The 25,068-nt window shown below is 44.3% G+C and overlaps 1 protein-coding gene across 2 annotated transcripts in view; it reads right to left on the reverse strand.

Moving 5' to 3' along the window:
• The window catches only part of ABLIM1 (actin binding LIM protein 1), a 295,428-nt gene that overhangs the window by 219,057 nt on the left and 51,303 nt on the right, over positions 1-25,068 (reverse strand). Inside the window, exon 1 of one of the 2 annotated variants that reach the window (XM_039546129.1) lies at positions 11,041-11,157. The exons of the other annotated variant lie outside the window; for it this stretch is intronic. Within the exon in view, the coding sequence (XP_039402063.1) occupies positions 11,041-11,086 (46 nt within the window). The 5' untranslated portion in view covers positions 11,087-11,157. Of the gene's footprint in view, positions 1-11,040; positions 11,158-25,068 lie in introns of those variants that run through there. 2 annotated transcript variants of the gene reach the window in all.

Raw genomic sequence — 25,068 nt, forward strand, 5'->3', positions numbered from 1 at the left:
TAAGTCAATGGCAAGACTCCCAGACCCAGATCTTCAGAGGTATTTAGTGCCCAAATCCTGTTAAAGATATTTAGGTACCTAACTCCCATTGATTTTGAGGATCTGTGCCCTAGCGATTGAAGTTGGATCAGTTTTCAGTCTTTGATGGCCTCACAGAACTCCTTCTGTTTTCATCTTCCCAAATTATTAACCATTGCTGGTAAGAGGAAGGATGGCCCAGTGGTTTGGGTACTGAGTTGAGAGACTTGGATTCAGCTCTCTGCTCTGCCATAGACTTCCAGTACAACATGGGCAAATCACCTAATATGCGTGTGCCTCAGTTCTCCATCTGGAAAATGTAGATAATGACACTTCCCTATGTCACAGGAGTGTGCACAGAATCATAGAATATTAGGGTTGGAAGAGACCACAGGAGGTCATCTAGTCCAATCCCCTGCCCAAAGCAGGACCAACACCCACTAAATCATCCCCCAGCCAAGGCTTTGTTAAGCCAGGCCTTAAAAACCTCTAATGATGGCGATTCCACCACCTCCCTAGGTAACCCATTCTAGTGCTTCACCACCCTCCTAGTGAAACAGCATTTCCTAATATCCAACCTAGACCTCCCCCACTGCAACTTCAGACCATTGCTTCTTGTTCTGTCATCTGCCACCACTGAGAACAGCCAAGCTCCATCCTCTTTGGAACCCCCCTTCCAGTAGTTGAAGACTGCTATCAAATTCCCCCTCACTCTTCTCTTCTGCAGATTAAATAACCCCAGTTTCCTCAGCCTCTCCTCATAAGTCGTGCGCAAGCCCCCTAATAATTTTCGTTGCCCTCTGCTGGACTCTCTCCAATTTGTCCACATCCTTTCTGTACTGGGTGGCCCAAAACTGTACACAGTACTCCAGGTGTGGCCTTGCCAGTGTCAAATAGAAGGGAATAATCACTTCCCTCGATCTGCTGGCAATGCTCCTACTAATACAGCCCAATATGTCGTGCAACGAGGGCACACTGCTGACTCATAGCCAGCTTCTCGTCTACTGTAATCCCCAGGTCCTTTTCTGCAGAACTGCTGCTTAGCCAGTCAGTCCCCAGCCTGTAGCAGTGCATAGAATTCTTTCTTCCTAAGTGCAGAACTCTGCACTTGTCCTTGTTGAACCTCATCAGATTTCTTTTGGCCCAATTCTCTGATTTGTCTAGGTCACTCTAGATCCTATCCCTACCCTACAGCGTATCTACCTCTCCCCCCAGGTTAGTGTCATCTGCGAACTTGCTGAGGGTGCAATCCACACCATCCTCCAGATCATTAATAAAGATGTTGAATAAAACCAGCCCCAGGACCAACCCCAGAGGCACTCTGCTTGATACCGGCTGCCAACTAGACATCGAGCTGTTGATCACTACCTGTTGAGCCCAACAATCTAGCCAGCTTTCTATCCACCTTATAGTCCATTCAGCCAATCCATACTTTTTTAACTTGCTGGCAGCTGAGCGAATAAGCACATCAAAAATGGTGAGTTAGACATTACAGTAGTGGCAGCCATATAAGTACCTTATTCATCTATTAAGAGCACCAGAAAGCAACATCTCAACTAGACATAAAACGACAGTGCAACACACTGCTGACCTTTTTTCCTTGCTTTTAATTACTTTCTGGTATTTCATTATTAAATTTTCTTTTAATGATTTTCTGATTCTGGCTGTTACTTAACATTAAAATTGCTCTTTTAGCCTCCAAGGATGAAGTTATATCATGAGGCAGTGATAACTCATTCTGTATGCTATGTTCTGGGAATTCTATTTTTATCATCATTAAATTATTCTGGCCCTGAAGAGCAAAAGCATTACCAATCTGGTTGCTGTTACTAAGAAGAGAGCAAAGATAGTCAGGTTATGATAATAGATACTGATTAAATGGAATCCTGTTTACCTTGCTTTTTATCATTTCAAATGTGTATTTCAGTCTAGTCTGCCTTGGAAAAAATCCCTACTCCAAACTATTTTGGGGCACAAATGAAAGAGTGTGCACTAATGGATGAGCCTGTTGGGTTGTTCCAATAATAAGATTATATGACTCAGCACTGTACTTCCAGGCAGTGTAATTAAAGACCAAATGTATTGATCTGAAATGCCAAGAATACTGCACAATAAATTTTGATAGCACACACACACACAAAAAAAAACCCTAATGAGTGGAAAAGAAACTATTGTAAATTACAGAAGGTCAGTGCACTTTCGTCATTGGAAGATGGATTTTGCAGTATTATTTGAGCACCAGTGATGTAATCAGTGCTGTGTAAAATACCAATATAAAGACAGCTCTTTCCCAAAGAATTTGAAATCTAAACTATGATTCTGCAATGCATTTCACTTGAAGCACATGAATACACCCATTGCTTAAAGTTAAACATATGCCTAAGTGTCTGCAAGATTAAGGCATAGGTAGAAAGGATGGGACACCGCAAAAGCCAACAGTTCTTCACTATCTGATATACCACCTGCTTTTTCCTCTCCCCAAAAACATCCAGAGGAAGTTCAAGTCAATAAAGAAACCCCTGAATGAACAACAATGAAAACAAAACAGAAAAACAAAACTAGATCATATTGAGTGGTGTTTTGTTCATGATTGGCCCTTAATTTTAGGAACTGCTCAACAAGATATCACCCTATCAAGCTATCATATTGTACACTGATCTTTTTTCATACAGTCAAAAAAGGTGCATCGAGTGATACGAAGAATAGAGATTAACAGGATAGAATTAATTCCTTTAATTGGATATTTTTCTTTACTTTCCCTCTCTTGGATTTGACCCCTTTCTCTTCAGTTAAGAGTAGAGACTCTTTGTAAAAATGTTTTTTCCACAAGAAAAAGAAGATTTCACAGCAGCTCTGGAACACAAATAATTTGTGAGAAGAAAGGATCAGCAGAGCTGACGCCTGAGTGTCCTCTCAACGCCTGGATTCATTTTTTTGTTCCTTTATAAAAATACATGCTGTTCTATTCAAGAGCTTTCCAAGTGACACATAATGAAGGAAGCTCCACCCTTCCATTACCATACATTAAAGCAAACCACATGCTCTCTCTCTCCTGATTGTGTCATGTGACAAGTGATAAAGAAACACAGAAAAAGTCCCTTTATTCAAACACTCCTGAACAAGGAGTTTTATTAGAATAAGGAAACAGTTTTGTCCCCAAAGCCACTCTCTCTGCTTCACTGTACAATTTCTGCCTAGAATCTTCTCCATCCATTCCTCATGACAGGCTTCCTGTTACAGAGGTAAAGGACTAATACACATATCCTCACAACCAGGCCCGGCTCCAGGCACCAGCCGAGCAAGCTTGTGCGTGGGGCAGCAGATTCTAAGGGGTGGCTTCCCTCCAATCCTTTTTTTTTGCTTCGCCGCTCCGGCCGCCCTGCAGGTTTATTTTTTTTATTTATTTATTTAGCTTCACCGCTTCGGACGCCCCACACGGGTTGTTGGGGTTTTTTTGGTTTGCTGCTCAGGCTGCCCCGTGGGTTTTTTTGTTTGTTTGTTTGTTTTTTGTGTATGCTTGGGGGCGGCAAAAAAGCCAGAGCCGGCCCCACTCACAACAAGACTCAAATGTTTCCTATCAGTGCAGCAAGATCATCATGTTCCCCAGCATCCCTTATGAGAGGACACTTGCAGTTAGCAACAGGTAGGACACACAACTTCCTCAGTGCTCCAAGCACTAACTTAAGTGCCCAATAGAGGCCTGAAACAATCTTTGTGTCAATGTTTGTCAAAAACAAAACTAAGAATAGGAGGTTACCTTTCTATGTGGTGGAAATCAGGGCCCTGCTCCAGGCTGCCAAAAATGACATCAGATCTGTCCAGTAATTAAATAAATCCTAAAGTACTGCTGAACCCTTCCTTTCATGGTCAGCAGTGCTAGCTTGTAATTAACACATCAGCAGGGCAAACACAGCGGTGATCCATTACCTTAAAAAAATCAGAAGAGTGATAGCTGAGCAAGATCATGTCCATGTTATTGGCTCCCTTCTTTATAGAGGAACCATGTTCCATACAGGGCAAACACAAGCCAGGACCCTGGAAGGCACGTTGACAGAGCAGGTCAAGATTTCCAAGTGAATTCAGTTAATTAGATTTATGGAACAGGATGACATAGGCTGGTGGCAGCATATCAGGCAGCACCTAAAATGATGGCAACCTGCAAAACCATCTTATCTTGTCTTCAAGATCCTTCATAATAATTCTTATTGGTTTGGTATAGTTGTCTACTTCTTTCCTATTGAAATGATCTTCACATGCCATAGGCTAGTCAACACTGACACCAGTTTAACTGCCCTTTTGAAATCATGAGAAAATCTACCGAAGCCAATGAGTCACAATGGGGGGCCGGGGGTGAGGGGAAGAGAGAGAGAGAGAGAGAGAGAACCAGGCTCACGATTTGTACATGCTATAAAATCTCTAGGTTTCCAGCTAGGTCAGCTGACTAACAAGTGAGCCAACCACAGATTTCTGATGCTAATCTCTTACCGGTAAGGCATTTGGGCCCAGATCCTTAGGCACCTAAATACCTTTGAGGATCTTAGTTTCCTTCACACAAGTCTCCAGTGCATTGTTCGTTAGCTAAGTCATCAAGGGGTAAATGGTGCTTATTGTCTTTTAGTGTCATTTGTCTTGCTTAGCAGAAACATATGATGCAGAATTTGTTTTTTCCTGACAGTTAGGATGAATAGAGAAGTACAATATGACACAGAGGTGGAAAGGAACAACCACAACCACAATCACAACCACACGCAATCAGGAGTTGAAAGGACCCCGAAATGGAGAAATATGCCCTTCGTATGCAGGATAACCACAGTTGGTTCATGATGTACTAGTTATACCCAACTCATGATGGCCTCTAACTTAAGATATACGTCTGGGTTACTGCTTTTGGAAATAGGTTATACCCTGCTGGAAAATGTAAGTGTAACTGGAGAGAAAAATACTATGAGCATTATCCTAACGTGTTGTTATATTAAAGGGCCTGATCCTGAACTCCCTCACATAGCAATGACTTAAGTTAGAATTAAGGGCACTCAGCAGCTTGCAAAATTGCCATAATAGTAAGAATAAATTAGAGGCAATGAGGTCTTACAACTACAATGCCACCAAAGATTCTCTATTGGCATCATAAACCAGAAGAGTCAAGCTTGAGTGGACTGGGATAGAAATAAAATTTCCAACACCATGGTGTAGTCTGCTTGCCTGAAAAAATGGAGGTTACTTACCTGTCACTAGAGATTCTTTGAGATGTGTGGTCCCAATCTATATTCCACATGTGGAATATGCCTGCACACCATGCACTTGCACCTGGAATTTCTTGCAAGCAGTATCTGTTGGCCCACACATGCACTGTTGCCCTTCTTATGCACGTAACCAAGGATGTAAAGGGCAGTGTGGGCTGACGCCTCTCCAGTTTTGCTTTCTTACCGCAGTGCAAACAATCTCCAGCAGGGGGGATAAAAGGTGGGTAGTGGAATACAGATAGGGACCAAACATCTTGAAGAACCTCTGGCTACAGGTAAGTAGCCTCCATTTCTTCTTTGAGTATTTCACACAGAGGAGATTAACAAGTAGTAATCAAACAATGTGGTGGGTGAGGGGACACAGAAGTGACAGCTGACTGTAGCACTGCTGTCTCCACAGTTGTATCCCAGTTGATGACTGTACAGGGCATAACGTCTCGTGAAGGTATGCAAAGAGCTCCAAGTAGCTGCCGTATGTATCTCGAGCATGGGTATGTCTCTCAGAGATGTGGCTGAAGTGGCTTAGCCCTAGTGGAATGAGCCTTTAACCCAGTGGGTGGGGGGAGAAATGCCAGCTAACTGCTAACAAAGAGTAATACAACCCCAGATCCATTTGGAAAGTGTCTGTGCCAGTATAGGTTAACCCCCTGGTCACTCTGCTATGGAAACAAATAGTTTAGCTGTCTTTCTAATATCCTTTGTAGATAAAAGGCCAAAGCCCTCCAGACGTTCAGAGAATGTAGTCTTCTCTCCTTTTCCGAGGCATGTGTTTTAGGAAAATATAGGTAAGTAGATTACCTGACTCTGATGAAACTCAGAAACTACCTTAGGTATGAATCTGGGGTGGGAGCGTAGCAAGACCTTTTCTTTATGACATATAGGATGAAGGTAGTATATGGTTGGCCTGCCATAAGCACTCCCAGTTCACTGACTCTTCTGGCCAATGTGATAGCTGCCAAAAAGGCCACCATAGAGCATGTGATCAGCAGCTCAAAGGGAGTCGTACTGAGAGGTGAAAAACAAAATTGAGGCCACACTGAGGTGTGAACTTCACACTAGTGGAAAGGATCTGAGAATGTCGTTCAAAAGTCTAGTTGTGACAGGGTGAGTGAAGATCGTACAGTTATCCACTGGAAGATGGAAAGCGCTGATTGCTACTAAAAGCACCCACAGGGAACTGAACGCAAGACCTGAAGACTTAAGGTTAAGTAGATACTCAAAGATAATTAGGGATTTCAATGGAGTCTGAAGACAAATTGCATTGATGAGTCCAAGTGGAAAAATGCTTTTCTACTTTGGTTAAGGATGGGCTGCTCCCGCGTGGAAGTGGCCCTGGATTGGAGTGTGTGAACTTGCCCCTGTGTTGTGTTAGAAGGTCCAGCAAAGTGGGGATGTTCATGGGTGGTTGCACTGAGCTTCAACAGATCCGTGAATCAGAACTGTCTTCTTGGTCAGTTGGGCATAATGAGGATGGCTTTAACTCTGTCTTGGCAGATCTTCTGTAGAACCTGTGATATGAAAGGAATTGGAGGGAAAGCATACCCCAGGCGATCCTTCCACAACATCAGAAGGACATCACCCAACAAGTCTTTGCCCCGGGCTGCACTGGAGCAATACCCAGGAAGCTTCCTGTTCACCTGAGAGGCAAATGTTCCCAGGCCAGCATTCTCCATTGCTTGTTTATAGAAAATACTGTTGTCATATTGTCTGACATTATCTGAACATGTTTGGATCGGATGAGTGGGAGGAAGGTATTGCAGGCCCGATGGACCACCCTGAGTTCCAGTAAATTGATGTGCATTGTTCCAAGTAAGGCTGTGCCAGCCATAGGCTACTGTATAGTTAACATGCAGGAGTGGCTACTTTTGAGATCTATTTTTATTTTTATCCTCCAATTACTTTTTAAAAATATATAAGCTGGAAGTGGCTCTCACTGTGCTACAGGAGACAACTTACTGTTAACTCTTTTTGCTACCCCCTTTGTTCAGAGATTTCCTCTCCCTCCAGTTATTTATGATGTGCCAATCACCCTGGTATCTAGGCTCCTATTTCCACAATGGACATTTTCAACTTTTCTATTTTATTTAAACAGATGAGTATGACAAAAACAATAGATTTATAATTAGGAAGCAAAACACAAAGAAGCCCCCTCAATCCCAAAGGAAAAGCTAATTTTCTTCCACTTGTACTATGCTCATCACTGTATATCTGATAGATTTACAGGGAACCATAGAAATGGTCAGTGTCAAAACACTCGCCATTCACCATCTGTTTTGGTAAGTCACATGCTTGTAACATGTTATTCCATTTCAATGGCATCTTTTCCTAATATGATGCAGGATCGGGTCCATAATTAAGCAAATAAAAAGCTAATTTAAAAAAGACTGAAAAATTCTGCTAACAAAAACTGATTCATGAGCTTCTAGCACTAGTGAGATATTTTCAGATGAATCAGTTAAAAGAGGTGCTAACCGGCATAGGGTTTATCAGCGGAAACCCTTACGTTATAAACATATGTCATGCATATTTTTCAATCTGGAATTAGCTTGGCAGCTTCCAGTTTTTTCCCTTTAACTATGGGTGAGCTACATAATCAACCTATTATAATTTTGCAATGATGCTTTCTGTGGATTCCAAAGCCTTACAGAACTTTTCCCTATGGGACTTTCAAAAATCTTCAAATTTTCCTTACCTGCTTACTGGATTGTCACTAAAGCAAAAGGAGGTCAGGGAATTCAGATTCAAAAGAGAAGTTTTGTAAAACAAACTCTGAACTATTTTGCTAGTGCATGAGGACCTGTGAGAAAAACATGACAGAAATAAAACAGACTAATTTGTTTTTACTCCCCAGCTAAGTGAAATGATGAAAACCAAAGACAATAAACAGTAACCATATAAATTAGGTTTTTTACTCATCAATTTCCTTCTAGTCCTCCTGACTAATCAATAGTGTATAGGTACACTGACCCAGCAGCAGTGCAGGGAAGGAAATCATGATTCCCTTCTGACTGGCGCAATGGGAGAACAAAGGTTTTAATCTATTGTCCCAGATTGTAGATTACTATCCCCATAGGCCAGTACAACCGCACTAGCCAATGAATGGAGAGCTGGATCCAAGGCAGGGGCGGCTCTAGGCACCAGCAAAGCAAGCACCTGCTTGGGGCAGCCCATTTGCAGGGGCGGCATGGGAGCTGAGAACCAACAGGGGGCTCTGGGAGCTGTAGTTTCTTGGTTAGCTCCCTGCCTATAGAGCCAGCCCTGGAGCAGGGAAAGAACTACATTTCCCAGCATTCCCTTGGCCACTACCAACTGGAAAGGAAGGGGGGGACCTCATGCGGCAGCGTGCTGTGGGTGCTGTGAATGGTAGGGAGACCATATTTCAACATTCAAAAAACAGGACCTCCAGGGGGAGGGACGCCCCACCCTGCTACCATCCACTCCCTCCGACTACCCCCACAGAAACCCCAACCCATCCAACTCCCCCCCCCCGCACCCTGTCCCCTGATCACCCCCTCCCGGGACCCCTGCCCCTATCTAAGCGCCGCTGGTCCTTATCCCCTGATTGCCCCTTCCCGGGACCCCTGCCCCTAACTGCCCCTTGGGACCCCACCCCCTACCTGTCCCCTGACAAACCCCTGGGACTCCCATGCCTATCCAACTGCTGCCTGTCCCGACTGCCCCCCAGAACCTCCGCCCCATCCAACCCTCCTGCTCCCTGTCCCTGACTGCCCCCGAACTTCCACCCTCCAACCCCCTGCTCTCTGTCCCGTGACTGCCCCCCAGAACCCCTTACCCCTTCTCCAACCGCCCAGCCCCCTTACCGTGCCACTCAGACTAGAGTGTCTGGCTCCGTGCAGCGCCAGACACGCTGCTGCATACATGCTGCCGTGCTGCCCTGCGGAGCCCACAGCCCCCCCACACACACACACAGCACCTGCCCTCCAGATTTGAACACCTCAAAATTCAGGAGTGCTCAAGCTCAATTTGGGCAGCTGCTACTTCATTTCTCCCAAATCAAATATACTGATCCACTGGAATGTGCTGTAGAAAAAGTAAGATAAAATTGAGCAAGAAATGCTTCCCAGTGGTTATTAGGACTGGAATTGCTATTTTCAACAGCCATTGCTTTTTTTGTTTGTTTGTTTGTTTAAAAGGAAGACAGTGATATTGCACTGGCAAATTCCCCATAGAAAGAAAGAGTGGAACAAAAGAATAATAAAGGCACCTCAACTTTTCCTCATTTATGGAGGACAGTCTTATAATATGCATCCAGATATCCTCCAATCACACAAGCTGAAAATTGTTCCACTTTACTGCAGCTCTGTAACCATATGGGAACCAATCCTGTCTGTGTTCTGTGCACATCCAAAATTCCTGCTGAATGACTCGCCCTGGGAGCGAGTTACCAGTGACCCAGGGCTGCGGTGGAAGGAGGGTGCAGGTGGGGGGGGGGGTGGGGAGAGCCCAGGGCTGGGGAGGCAGGGGATGTGTGGGGGAGAGCCCAGGACTGGGGCAGCAAGGGGGTGCGGGGGGGAGCCCAGGGCTGGGACGGGGGGCAGCCAAAATTTTTTTTGCTTGGGGCAGCAAAAAACCTAGAGCCGGCCCTGATCCAAGGCTCCACCTACTCCCAACATACCTGCTCAGGGAGGAGAGCAGTATATATACACAGGCACACAAAGGCACACTACACCTCTACCTCAATATAACGCGACCCGATGTAACACGAATTCGGATATAATGCAGTAAAGCAGTGCTCTGGGGGGGCGGGGCTGTGCACGCCATCAGATCAAAGCAAGTTCGATAGCAAGTTTCACCTATAACGCGGTAAGATTTTTTGGCTCCCGAGGACAGTGTTATATCGAGGTCGAGGTGTATTTTAATATATGATATATGTACATACACACACACTCTTTAGAGCCTCAGTCCCACAAACAACATCTGTGAAAGGAGCACACTGGTGATTTATTATTTGTTAAGCACCATGGTTTGGTACAAATAAAGGCAGTCCATGCCCAGAAAAGTTTACAGTCCAAGGTCCCAACCCTGCCAGCTCTTATTCCTCAAGTGTGAAGCTCCATGTCACTGCCCAGGCAGAACATCTTGCACAAACACAGCTGAACAGTTACCAAGAGGCCACCCAGAAGGGGTGTTAAGTAAGAATGCTTAGCATATATTTTTAAAATCTACACGCACACCTTGCCCTTTAATAGGGTTCTGGGCTGGAGAAGGCAGTGACTAATAGGTTACTGTTTGTGAGTAGCAAGTCTCTTTGTGCATACCAAAAAGGAAGCAGATATCTGTATGTTACACCTTATCAGCAAGAGCTATTGCTGAGCCAACTTTCGTTTGCTATTCCTAAATAGAGTCCAGGGAGACTCATCTCTTAGTAACTCTTAACAAGCAGGTACATGCCGGCAGTCTGCATCATATCTATAGTAATAATACTTCCAACACCTATGCACGAGGGGAAAGTGTTGCTATCAGTGACAGCTGTTCAATATCCCATTAAAGAGCTGGTTTAAGGGAGAAAACTCAGATACACAACTCAGAGTCCAGCCATATAATAGCTGTGATAAAAAACAGCAGGGCTACGAAAGGGATCAGTGGTTTAAAGATTCCAGCAAGACACACTAAAAAAAGAAAGCTTAATTAATGTATATCCCTAGTTCTGTTCAATAGAACTTCCTCAGTCTGTTTCCTGTCTGTAAAAATTAAGAGCAATGTCCCTTGTACAATTTAAACTATGCAATTTATCATGAGATGTTTCCTTGGGACAAACCTTTGCAATTTCCAGAGCTGTGATGTACTGGTAGTTGTAGTTCCATTTGTGCTCTCAAGCAGTAACGTTTCCACAGCTCATAAGTTACAGCTCCTCTGACTGTAGAGGAAGCTGGAGGAAAGACTGGGATCCTTCAGAGAGATGGCTCTCCCACTGGTTTTACTCCTAATATTTTGTGGACTGAGTAGCTCTGAAGGGAGTGGCCCTGTCAAACAGGAAGTGCCTGGTCTCCCAAACAATTTAAAGGAAGAGTGAGAATTTTCCTCTTTAAATCACTTAGTCATTCTGGATGCTGGTACAGTGCACCTTTCAAATGCATTACAGTTTCCATCTTACTGCTCATCTGGGAGAAAGAGAAACTAGTGTAACAGTGGTAACAGCTTCCTTCTATATAGCGGCTTGCATCCAAAAAGATCCTAAATCACCTTAAAAGCTGATTATAAACAATAGACCTGGCCACCACCTGTTCTACTCCAAGAGTCTGCAGAGTTGTCTGGCTTCATCTCCACCACATTATCCCCTAGGCAAGGGGGAGAAAGAGGGTCTGTGTACGGTGGGGATCATGGGAAATTCTGTCCCCAGTCCTACCCATCCCAACCTAGAGTACAAGCCAAATTACCTGTGTACATCTTATAGACTCCCACCCTAACCCACCTGGCACCAAAACACGGTGGGCGAGTGCTCTGCTGCCACTTCCCCTCTAAGCATGTTTTGAAAAGATGCCAAAAAATACACAAACATATTCTGAGTAGGAGCAGATAAATCCAGATTTTGACCAATGATGCTTAATTCTCTGCTACTAAAACTAGATCAGACATTTAATTTCCTGAACTCTCAACTTCATTTTTTCTCACTGAACTAGCATCTTCTCAGCTGTATGGTGAAATACATAGACAGGCTCTCTCTTACGCATACACTTTCACACACACAATTTGGTCTCTATGCCTTTTACTCTGTCTGCCATTCTTCCCTACTGACTTCATGTGCTGTTTTCTGACACCATGTGAATGTTAGTACAACCCAGGACAGGGCGTTCACTCACTTCAGGCTTTTATGTGTTTGTCTGAAAATGATTATCCCAGCAGAAATGTTTGAGTGGGTGGGGAAGAGAGGGAGGCGTCTCTCCCACTGCCCTTTTTAATCATCAAAGCACTTCACACACATTAACTAATTAATCCTCAGCACCACCCTTGTGAGGTAGCCAAGGATAATTATCCCCATTTAAAGAGATTGGGAATTCCCAATCCCAGGAGGCGCTGGGCCCTTGCCACACTTTATGTTTTAGCAGCTTTTAGGAACAGACTCTCGGATTTAAAAATTTTATTACTTTGATGTTAAAAAAAAGTGAAGGGTACAAAGTTTAAGCATAGAAGTTTCTGGTTATCAGGGAATAACATACAGATTATCAAGGGTGCAAAATTTGGTTTAAGATCGGGTGGCATAAGGAATACATAATCTGCAATATCCCCGATTGGGGGTAAACAGTTGATGGGTCAAAGTACAGACATTGAGCTATGAGGGAATGAAGTTCATAAAGTGGCTTTGTTCGGGTGTGAAGTATAATGAGTGGATATGATGATGGGGATGGATTGACCCTCATTTGGTGAGATTTAATGTTCAGGGAGTTTATGGTTCCAGTTCATATGATCCAATGGAGAAAGTCTCTTGGTCCCTTTCTCATAGTCGAAGAACGATGTCCCTCTGGCTCACGCTTCCTGGTACTGTCGGTGGCCGGTGATGTGCTCGATGTAGATGTCCCTGGAACATCGGATGGTGTCTGAGACCATGAGGTGGCACATGAGCCATGCGTAGCATCAACCGATCCCGCAGGTCAGCAGCACATGCTAGTTGCAGGGGTCCCAGGTGCCCAGGGCTCCGACAATCAGGGCGTCCATCTGCACCTCGTAGCCCTTCACTCTCAGGGTGTCGGCCAGGGGGGCGTACTTTTCCAGCTTACGACCTCGGGCTTCGCAAAATGCCGGGGTCCTGTTCTCAAAGGAGACCATGACATTGACGAGGATGATCTTTTTCTGGGCCTCGTCGGTGACGACGACATCATGTCGTAGCTGGCTGTCGGTACCGGAGATGGCGCAGTTCACGGAGATCTCCCCCAGGCGTGGTGTGATGGCTTTCACCAGGCAGTTCTGGATGGCATTATGGCGCAGCTGCCAGGCTCTGGAGTGGGGTTTGCAGCTGCACAGGACGTGGGGCAGCATCTCGTTGGAGTAGCCGCACTTCCTGCAACGCTTGTCTCGGTTCCCGTGGTGGACAGCTCCGTTGAGAGGGACGCAGTTGAGCCGGGCACAGTGGATGAACCGCCAGTCGGCAAAACGGGTGAAGCCGCCCCCGTCGAAGAAGTGTGCTACAGTGAGGAGGGATACATAAGTACACAGGGAGACTCTTCAGTGTGTATGAGGGTCGCCATTCAGATGACTGAATTCTGGTGCCCAGCCTTGTGACCTGTCCACTTGGCCATACTCTTCTCTTTTTAGCTTTGGTCCCTCTGTCCCTAAAATGATTTGATAAAAATCTATATCTATATACACCTCTACCCCGATATAACGCTGTCCTCAGGAGCCAAAAAATCTTACCGCGTTGTAGGTGAAACCACATTATATCGAACTTGCTTTGATCTGACGGACTGCTTTACTGCGTTATATCCAAATTCGTGTTATATCGGGTCACGTTATATCAGGGTAGAGGCGTATTACACATCTGAGCCTGCTCACAAAACAGCACTAGCAATGATTCTATCATATTATTATAGGACATAATTAATGCACCCAAGAGAGTACTTTATACAGCATGTAAGAGGGGACAGTACTTACTGGCCCAGTAGACAATCTCTTACACTTAACAGTACCCAAGAACCTTTCCACAAAAATCCCTGTAACTGGCCCCCTGAAATGCTCATCTCAGAGGGAAACAGACGTATATAATGGACTGTCATACAAGTTAGCAAATTTATAGGTGCTTATAACTCTGTCAAACTTTAATAATTTGGGCTGAAGTTTTCCATGTTGAGTATCTGTTTCAGGATGATCTTTATGGAATTTTTCAGCAAAAATAGTTTAGCTGTTTAGCCAAGAAACAGATGAGGGAAAAATACATTGTTTTGTCCATATTAACAAATTAGTTGTCAGAATTTATTTTAGCAGCTCTAGCTCAATGCTTTGGAGCAGGGACTTGAAATTTGGCAGGAACGTCACCCTGATGTCAGGGATGTGCTTTCTACTGTTCCCATGAAAAATCATTCAAATTTGGCCAAATTACAAGCCCTTGAAAAAATTATGGCTTGCACATGCTCAGTAGAGACTTGCTAGCAACCGTTCTGAAGTGGTTATTCACTCTAATTTAAGATTTCGCATGCCAGTAATACATTTTAACGTTTTTAGAAGATCTCTTTCTATAAATCTATAATATATAACTAAACTATTGTTGTATGTAAAGTAAATACGGTTTTTAAAATGTTTAAGAAGCTTCATTTAAAATTAAATTCAGTGTAAGTGCCACTGAAAATCAGCTCATGTGCCGCCTTTGGTACGCGTGCCATAGGTTGCCTACCCCTGTGTTAGAGTTTGGCTCTAGTTCTCTGAAAATTGTGTCTGTAATAAGCATGCTCCAGGCCCACACAACACCGTGTGACCAGACTGAACATGCATCATTGCCACAGAGTCATTGAGCATGCTCCATCCCAGGGCTGCATGGGCTGAACAGGACTTTCCTTGCAATTGCCACTCAGGGACATTGTGGTGCCAGGTGCTAGAACTGCAAGCAGGAAGAATCTCTCTCTCTCTCTCTTCTGCTGCTGCTGGCACCTCTGTTAAGCAAGGAGGAGAAGCGAACGGCCTGACTTAGAAGACAGAGGCCTGATGAGGAATGGGGAACATGGAGAACTGAGGATGGGGAGAAGTAGAGTGAGACAGTGGAACTGAAATTAAAGACTGTCATATGCATAGTGAGGCCCAATTAAGGCTGCACAAGCAAATCTTTGGAGTGCTTAATTCTGCAACCTTATAGGTTTTTCTGGATGTAATATACACCTCTACCTCGATATAATGCGACCCAATATAACGCAAATTCGGATATAATGCGGTAAAGCAGTGCTGGGGGGGGCGGCAGCACATCCCTCGGCCCGCGCCACCTCCCGCAGCCCGCATTGGCCTGGAGCGGTGAACTGCGGCCAGAGGGAGCTGCAGTCGGCCAAACCTGCGGACGTGGCAGGTAAACAAACCAGCCCAGCCCACCAGGGGCTTTCCCTGAACAAGTGGCAGACCAGCTTTGAGAACCACTGTTCTAGGGGATCATCCCTGAAAGCAACACATGAAGAGAACTATTGACAGCCAGTCTGCAGCCATGCTTATGAGGTGAAGGAGGCTATTGGCAGAAGCACTAAGGAAGGATCTGATTCTAATTAACATCCTGTCATTTGCTGGTCTTGCTGCTCTCACTAATGAAGGAGGGTCTATCGGACGCAGCAGGTAAACAAACCGGCCCGGCCCACCAAGGGCTTTCCCTGAACAAGCGGCGGACCGACTTTGAGAACCACCGTTCTAGAACATTCTCCGACTTCTGTAACATCACTGCCTCACTGACTGTGCATCTCTCAGATGTACATTAGAAGATAACATTTACAGTAGTTGCGGTAGATTTTTTTCTACAGCAAACATTTTCAAATGTGAGTGCTTAGAACCATGATGACCACATATTTTAGTACTTTGGAATAATAAAACTGTTTAGACAATTTAGATACATTAAAAAATGTCAGACAGATACTCATTTCCTGTGCTTTACTACCTGCATCCTAATGATAATATTTTACATTAATATAGAACCTTTCAACCTAATGGATCCCAGGGCACTTAAACTATAGCTGGGATATCAAGGACGCCTATTTTAATATAGCATCACTGATATTCAGTCACCTCCAAAGTGTAGTGCAGATGCCTGCTCATAAACAGCTCACTAAACAGAATTTTGGCCAAGAACACATTAGAAAATTCTATTCTTAGAGGAAACGTTCCATCCAAGGATCTCAAAGTGTTTTAAAAACAATAATTAAGCCTTGCAACATTCCAATGAGGTGGGTCACCATTACGGTCTCCATTAAACAGATACGTAAACTGAGGCATCGAGGCCAAAATTTTCAAGTTGGGCTGCTGAAAGTTAGGCTTCTCAATCTGTACTTAGGCTCCTGATTTTTTTTGAAGTGCAGACTACCTACAAATCTATGGAAGATGCAAGTGCTCAGCACCTTTGCAAAAATTCAGGCCTCTTCTATTAAGATGCCTAAATGTAGGCAACTAGGCTTGAAAATGTTGTCTAGAGAATGCAAGTGACTTTCCCAAGATCACACAGTGTGTTAGTGGCAGACCTGATCAAAGAACCCAGGGATCCTGGTCCTTCCTATTAGAGAATAATCAGTCAAGCAAGGAGTAAACTGCAGGCTATTCATTTTATCTACCTAAGAAGGCTGAAGGGCTGAGTCAGCTCTTCTGGGATTTGAACCTGTGATTCCAGGAAATCCATGTATTCCACTCCTGATACCTTAGAACTCTAAACCATCCCCAAGACTAAAATGCTCATCTTCTGTTTCACTGAATATAGGGATTTAGTTTATTGTTCTATTGTTTTTTAAAAAAAATACTGTAATACTGCAACAAAAATTTGCAACATCCCTCTGTGCTTTTCCACACCTCAATGCTGCCTGGGAACTCACTGATACAGATTGCTTTCCCCTGCGTTGGCTCTGAACTCAGGCGCCAAACAAGGGATCACAAGTGGATAACACATAGATAAGACTTTGGCAGCCACTCTTCTGTCATATGTTTTCCATTGCCAAGAAACAAAATAGCACTTATTAAAATTCTCTCTTTAGTTAACTGTTCTGTAATTCTCTTCTTCTACTAGCATTTTGTCGATTAAGCAAATGCCTATTGCTTTGGGGAATGAAAGTATGTTGGCTCAAGGAGTAACATTTATTATCTCCAGACAACTGTATTTAACAAGCTTTGGAAATAATAGCTAGGGGCCAGATCCTCAGCTGGTGTAAATCAGTGTATCTCCACTGCAGTTTCCTTCCCAATAAGATGACATCAGTGGAGCTATGCCAACTGATACCAGCCGAGGTTCTGGCTCCTAATTTTTTCCCTTCTCCATTAGTGTGAATGTTTGTAGATCAGAGAATTTGTGATATAAAAGAAAGAGGTTCTAAGGCTAAAAAAAATTAGTCACAGCCTTATTGGTGTTGGAGAGCTAATTAAAAGCTGTATTGCAGCCAGTGCTAAACCCCTGGTCTGTTAAGCTTTTGCCTTTTGAAAAAATTAATCTCAAAGATTACTTTTAAAAGGCCCAAAATGTTGTTATAATCTGACCGAGATTGTTATCCAAACTCTAAATAACAATTCTTGAGAAAAAAGTATTAACCATTCTGCCAGCGAGAAAGAACAAAAAATATATTCATGATTTGTTCATGAAGTACCCTACAACATAAGCTTATCTGCAGCCTGATCCAAACCCCATTGAACAACGAAGGCCTGGGATCAGGCTGTTGCTGCTGAATCAGTCAGCATTAGCAATAGAGAAAACTGTGAAAAGGATGAATGGTGTCAGGTAGTTTAGGACCAAAAGATAGGTACTGGCTAAAAAGTAAAACATATCAAATTATGCTCTCAATTACCCTAAAATAGAACCCAATCTAGCAATTACTTACACATGTAAAATCAATGGAAACATCTGAGTAAATTCACATACTTCCATATGTGTTTTCCAGATTGGGCCTTTAAATGTACCAGTAATTCAAGTGAGGCACTTTAAACCACCTCAAATGAGAACACAGGCTTCAGAAAAGCTTAATATTCAGAAAGTGTTACCATTTCTTCTGTAATGTTGATAAAAATGGGTTTTGGGGTTGTGTTTTTTTTTGCTTGCAAAGGAACAATGCAGGATTATGTCAGTGCACGTGCGAAGGAGAAAGACCGATTGGAAACATAAGCCTCCACTTCCACTTTAAAAGCTGGGTGAAAATGTAAAAAGATGATCAACACACAGCAGTAATGGTGAAAGGTAAGTAGATATGGAAAGTTCTCTCCTTCAGTGTTAATGCGTCTGGTAACACAGGGAAAGATATCAGTAACACAGGGAAGGACATTTACTTTTTTAATATAGGATGTCTAACCATCAATTCTGAAACAGGATACCCAGAGCTGTGATGACTTCACAAGCAAGATGTGAGAGCAAAGATACTTCAGTGGTTGGGGTACTTGATGCATGGGTTCCATTCCCTGCTCTGCTTCAGACTTCCTGTATGACCTTGAGCAAGTCAGTGACAGTGAGGATACTATTTCCCTACCTTATGTGGAGGTTGTGACATTTAAACACATTAAAAGGTTGTGAAGCTCCAGTTACTACCATCATTTTTATAAGAAATGAGGGTACGGTGAGGAAGGGAAAAAATCTCTGTCTTTAATACAGGAAAGGGCAAAAATAACAAGCAAAGAAATGTTCCATTCTAGCTTTTATTTAAACCTGGGTCCATGCTTAATCTGCCTTGTTTGACACCGACATGTCAAATATGACTGTCCCCCCACACCCCCAACCACTGTTGCCTACAGCTGTCCTACATGGGCAGACAAGGTCACAGCATTTGGCACCCATTATAGAAAACAATGGCTGAGCCCTGGCATTATTAGATATTTCTTACGAGTGTTGAGCTTGGCTGACCCTCTCCACACAGAGTAACTGTTTGTGGCATTGGATGAGGAGAAAGAGAGACAAGAGGCACAACCATTTTTACTGGTATTTTGAGATCAAGGCCTCACTGTGCTAGGGGCTGTACAAACCCAGGAAGACGCAGTCCCTGCCCCAAAGAGTTTACAATCTAAATAGACAAGACAGACAAAGGATGGGAGGGAAAGCAGACACTGAAAGGCAAAGTGACTTGCCTCAGGTCACCCACCAGGTGAACAACAGAGCCAGGAATTAGAACTCAGATCTCCCGAGTCCCAATCCAGTGGCTAGGACCAAACAGATTTTTAAGTGCAGACATATCTGACAGGGCTGTCATAAACAGTGAAAAATGAGAGGGAGGGGGAGAGACAAAATGATTATTTTTACAATATTTTTATCTCCCTTGCACTTACAATCTCATAGCAAACACTGCTAGTTAGACAAATTGGAAAGACACTAGAAGACCTTAATGGCTCTGCAATCTGCTGGAAGGGGCAAGCCTGAAACACTTAAGAGAGCTTAGTGCTTGAATGCTAGAAGCACAGCAAGACTGTGCTTGATGAGATTAATCTACAAAGATTCTTATAATGCCATATAGCTATTTCTGCACCATGAGGCCATCTTATTTATCCTGGCCTCCAGCTAGATCTTATTAAAAGTTATTTCATTAAAATTGTATTACTAAAAGCATCATGTACAGGATGCAACCCTGGACCAAGAAGAGTTCGTATTGCAGTGATTAGATAAAGCCATGTAGCACAGAGTCCTATAAAAATGCATGAAGATTGTGTACTATTGTGACTTCAACAGCTGCCTCGGCTGCTGCCTCACTGAAAGGATCAGGGTATTAACTGCTGAGGACCCTGACAAAATTATATGTTTTCTTTCAGCTAAATAGGGCAGTTGAATATGAAGGCCTTGCAGGCCTCAGAGATGTCCATACTTAGTCCCTCTGACACACAGTAATATAGACAGTTGATTTCATAATTGGAAATGTACAGTTCCAGAATTAGACTCTTCCCCGCTGGAAGAGAGAAAGGAACGATGACCTTATGGTTTACTCCCCCCTTGATCCACATTCACGTGTGTTTATATTAAAACTTGGTGCTTGGAGAGAGGTCTTGCAGAATCAGCTGCCCTTTCTTTTTTACCTGCACTGTGGAGGAGGCGAAATGGGAGCAGCATCCAGTGGCTCTCACATGGCTGTTCCAATTGCTCAGTGCTGACGCACGACCTAGTATAAATCAGGGAGCATAGATGCTCACTTGTGATTAAGTGCTTCCCGCTTTCTGCCAAATTTTCAGGTGAAGCGAGAGGAGCACTGGTCAGGATCCTACATGTGGCCCTCAGGAGCACATAGTCTCGAGCACCACAGGTTGAGTATCACTGATTTCCAAGCCAGATTTGGCCATCAGATGAGAATGCTAGAGTCTTATGGAAAAAGTAAATGGAAGCTGCTGTCTGACAGCAGGAGCCTTCAGAGACCAGAGCAATGTATGCCTGGGGAGCGGAACAACTGATGGAGTGGAGACAATGATCCCTGAGATTATGGAATGAACCTAACTGCTTCTCTCATGCCAGATTCCGTCAGACCACCCGGTCTGACATTTAGCACTTTGCTCTATGAGTAGCTCCACTGACTTCAATGGCAACTACTCACTGAGTAAGATGCCTTATAGCAGTGGTTCTCAACCAGGGGGTCCGCCAGGCAGGACCGGTGTTAGACTTGCCGGGGCCCAGGGCAGAAAGCCAAAGTTCCATTGCATGGGGCTGAAGCCTGGGACCCTGAACAACATAGCTTCACGGTGCTCCTTGTGGCATGGGGCCCTGGGCAACTGTCCTGCTTGCTACCCCTTAACGCTGACCCTGGCTTTTATGTGCAGAAAACCAGTTATTGTGGCACAGGTGGGCCGTGGAGTTTTTATAGCACGTTTGGGGGAATTCAGAAAGAAAAAGGTTGAGAACCCCTGCCTTATAGCATAAGTGAGGTGGAGGAATCTCACCCTTAGAAAAGTGTGGCCTGTGCCCACTCTAGCACGTAGGCTGCAATCCTTCTCTACACCTCTGCCTGGACAGAATGGGTTGGAGGATGAGGATCTGATACCTTCCAGCATACCTGTGCCACAGAAAGCAGAATTTTGTATGGGTGGACACATTATTACAGTAATCCAAGATGTTTATGTGTGTCCTAAATTGAAACAATCAAACCTCAGGTTGCTATTACTGTCACTGGATTCCTTCCTCCCCAAACTGCTACCAATGACTTTCATTTATCTTTTTTTTTTTTTTCAATCCTATACCCATCACCGTGGCATCTCAGCACTTCTCTCCCGCTCATCGTCAATAAAGTTTGTCTCCTGCCAAGCACTGGCAATAGTCAGGATGCAGTCTGTGTTCTCTACACAAGAAACAAACATTTTTGGTGACTCATCCAACCCAAACAGATCAGAAAACAATTCTGAATACTGGCCTTTTGCCACCACTGAGAAAAACTTGTTGTGCAGTTTTAGGAGCAGAAATCAATACTAACCAATGAGATTTGGCTGGCACTTGACTTCATGTGTAGCAAGCCATTTATACACAACGGATGAAGACACCCACACACTGATTCTGCTAATTTTTATCGTGAGTTCCATATTTGTTCCATGACAAACAATGGAGATAGTAAAACTATCTGACAAATGGGCAGTCAATAAATGCCAGGAAGGGCAAGCAGCGGACTAACTCAAGGTCAGCTGTGTTGCTCGAGAATACAGCCCAATACAGAGATGCAACCTCCAAATGGAGTTTGCTCTCAGAGGTTTGGAAGGCAGGACACCACCTACGATACATACACCTACGCTGGAAATTTAAATCCTCCTTTCCAGTCTGCCTGAGTATTTGTTTATTCCCTACAAACAGCTTTATACAGATCACAGATTCTAGGAAGCTGAGTTTCCAGCTACCTTTGCTGTAGAGTCATCACTTTTTTCAACTTGGAATTAATTCCAGCTTAAACCTGATTTATTCCTAGGTTTAAATTCATCATATACTTAAAGGTTAACTTCAGATTGTTCTCGCAGCTTCTCAATGCCAGGAAAATTCTCCTACTGATCCCTTCAGACTAAATTTACAACATTCATTCCATTTACAGTGGTCATTCCATTCCCAAGAATCCAGAAATATCTTCCTCCCGAGTGTTACCCACCAATTTAGAGCCTCCTTAGTCCCAGTGCCCACTCCTAGACCGCCCAATTTATGAGAGATCAATTTGTGCCAGAAACCATGAGGTCTGATTTTCTTTATCACTGAAATCTCTTCCTTTCTGTCCTCCCTCCAGTCCATGCAAACCATGACCCAAGAGGCACCAGGATCACTCATCCAACCACCCCAGTTCACGTCCTAATGATCTGACCATGCCACCCTCCTTTCAATTCCTGCACTGGCTCCAGTTATCCAGCACATCAAGTTTAAACTTTTGTTCCACTTCTATTATTAACTTATTTACATTCTAGCAGTTTCTAGAAGCCCCAGTCAGAATTAGGGTCCCCACTGTCCCAGATGTACAAATGAAGAGTAAAAGGCAGTCCCTGCTTCAAAGACCTTACAATCCAATTTGTTCTTAACTAAGTAGTTGAACAAGCTGTACTGCTACAGAAGAACATTCTCACTGTTCTTTAAAACTCTAATCTTGGGCCATGTCTACACTACAAAGTTAAGTTGACTTTATGTAAGTCGGCATCAAGCCTCCAATTTAAGCAAGTCGATCTTGCCTGTCCACACTACACTCATTGTGTCGACAGAGTGCATCCTCACTAGCAGGGCTTGCATTGACACACAGAGCACTGCACTGTGGGTAGCTATACCATAGTGCACGTAGCTGAGTGGAATTTTGGGTTGGGCTTCCAAGGCCTTCCATTGATGCGGGTGGTTATGGGAACCATGGTGTTAGCCTCCCATGATGCACTTACCTCTCTCCCTCCCTGAAATCAATAGGAAACAAACCAAGCCTTTTTTGCACCTTTTTTCATAAGTCTGGGTTATCTGCGCAGATGCTATAGCACAATAAGCATGGACCCCGCTCAGCTGTACACTATCGTTGTGAGCATTACAAACACCTCAAGCCTTATTCTGCAGGATTTACACAGCCGATACGGGAGCCGCTGCACAGAATAATGTGACGCCATGCAAGAAGCCCTGCGGAAGACAGAGCAGAGCAATTCGCAGTTGCTGGAGACAGTCACGCATCACCTCGACACGGTGGGCTCGGGAAACAAGCACTGACTGGTGGGACAGCATCGTTATGCAGCTATGGGATGATGAGCAGTGGCTGCAGAACTTTCGAATGGGTGAGGCCACTTTCCAGGAACTGTGTAAAGAGCTTTCCCCAACCCCAAAGTCCAGCAATACTAAATTGAGAAGTGGCTGACAGTGGAGAAGCGAGTGGCGATAGCTCTGTGGAAGCTTACAACCCCAGACTGCTACCGGTCGGTGGGGCATCAATTTGGAGTGGGTAAATCTACTGTGGGATCTGTTGTGATCAAGCTTACAGGCCATTAAGAGACTTCTACTAAGAAGGGTAGTGACTCTGGGCAATGTGAAGGACATAGTGGATGGCTTTGAAATGATGGGGTTCCCTAACTGCGGTGGGGCGACAGACGGAACACATATCCCTATCTTGACACCAGACCACCTTGCCAAAGAGTACATAAACCAAAAGGGGTACTTCTCAATGGTATTGCAAGCACTTGTGGATCACAGGGGCTGTTTCACCAACATCAACGTGGGATGGCCGGGAAAGGTACATGATGCTTGCGTCTTCAGGAATTCTGTTCTGTTTCAAAAGCTGCAGGAAGGGGCTTTCTTCCCAGACCAGAAAATAACCACTGGGGATGTTGAAATGCCTATAGTTATCCTTGGGGACGCAGCCTACCCCTTAATGCCATGGCTCATGAAGTCATACATCAGTAGCCTGGACAGCAGTAAGAACTGGTTCAACCATACATAGGCTGAGCAAGTGCGGAATGGTGGTGGAATGTGTCTTTGGATGTTTAAAAGCTCACTGGCATTGTTGCTTACTAGGTTAGACCTCAGTGAAAACAATATCCCCATTGTTATTGCTGCCTGCTGTGTGCCCCATAATATCTGTGAACCAAAGGGAGAAAAGTTTCCACCAGGGAGGGGGGTTGAGGCAGATCGCCTGGAAGCCAATTTTGAGCAGCCAGACACAGCAGGGCAATAAGAAGAGCACATCTAGGGGCTCTGCGTCTCCGGGAGCCTTTGAAAACCAGTTTCAGCAATGAGCCAGAGTAATGTGACACTTATCTGTGTTGTTCCTTACAAAACTGTCCCCTCCATGGCATTTTCACATCTGTAACCCCATCCCCACCATCTGTTGAATGAATAAAGAGCCTTTTCTCCTCAATCTGTTAAGTTTTACTGAGCACACAAACACACAGAGACAGCAAAGAAAAGTAAGATAGCCTGGGGCAAAAGGGCTGATAACAGTATGGGGAGAGATACAAGGAAAGCTGGCTTACAGATGCACTGCAATAACAATCAAAGGTGTGGGAATGAGCACCTTCTGATCCTTGTACCCTTCCCTGGTGTTGAGTGCAAGGGATACCAAACTCCCCACCCCCACCCACCCCACCTCATAAGACATTTGGGTGAGCAGGATGTAGAACTGGGCAATGATGGCAGCAGGTTCAGCATAGGCTGCAGAGGGACTCTAGCATCCAGCTGCCTTTCTTGAACCTCAACATGTCTGGTTGCTCCTTCTTAATCTGCAGCATCTCTTCCTGTATGGCATGTTCTTGTTCCCTGCATGCTCTCCTGTCCCCCTGTCCATGTCCAGGTTCTCGGACAGTATAATCCTCCATGCTCAGAGTTCTGCCTCTGAGGCACGCATTAACTCACGGAACAAGTCCTCCCAAGTCTTCTTTTTCCACCTTCTAATCTCGGAAAGTCTCTGTCCCGGTGTGAAAGATGTGCCAACAGACAAGGTTTCAGCTGCAAGAAATGCAAAGCACAAGGGTAGCACTAACAGTGCATACACTGTTTCTGATGCAAGGTTAATTTTTTCTTTATTAAAAAAAACACTCCTCAATACACTTCACTGCAAGCCACAATGTAATCCCAGCCGTTGGCTATTGCAAGAGTCAGTTTGCTGCTCCAGCCATGGTGAGTAAGGCCATGAGGCATGGGCGAGAGGTCTTGTGCTGCTGCTTTTGTGAAGACATCCTTGGGATCACAGGTTGGAACTTGAGAAAATCCCCCTATCTCCTAGCAACCTGGATGGACAGGCACCAGTGTAAAGCC

Source organism: Mauremys reevesii, linkage group 7 (genome assembly GCF_016161935.1).
Source record: "Mauremys reevesii isolate NIE-2019 linkage group 7, ASM1616193v1, whole genome shotgun sequence".
NCBI lineage: Eukaryota > Metazoa > Chordata > Testudines > Geoemydidae > Mauremys > Mauremys reevesii.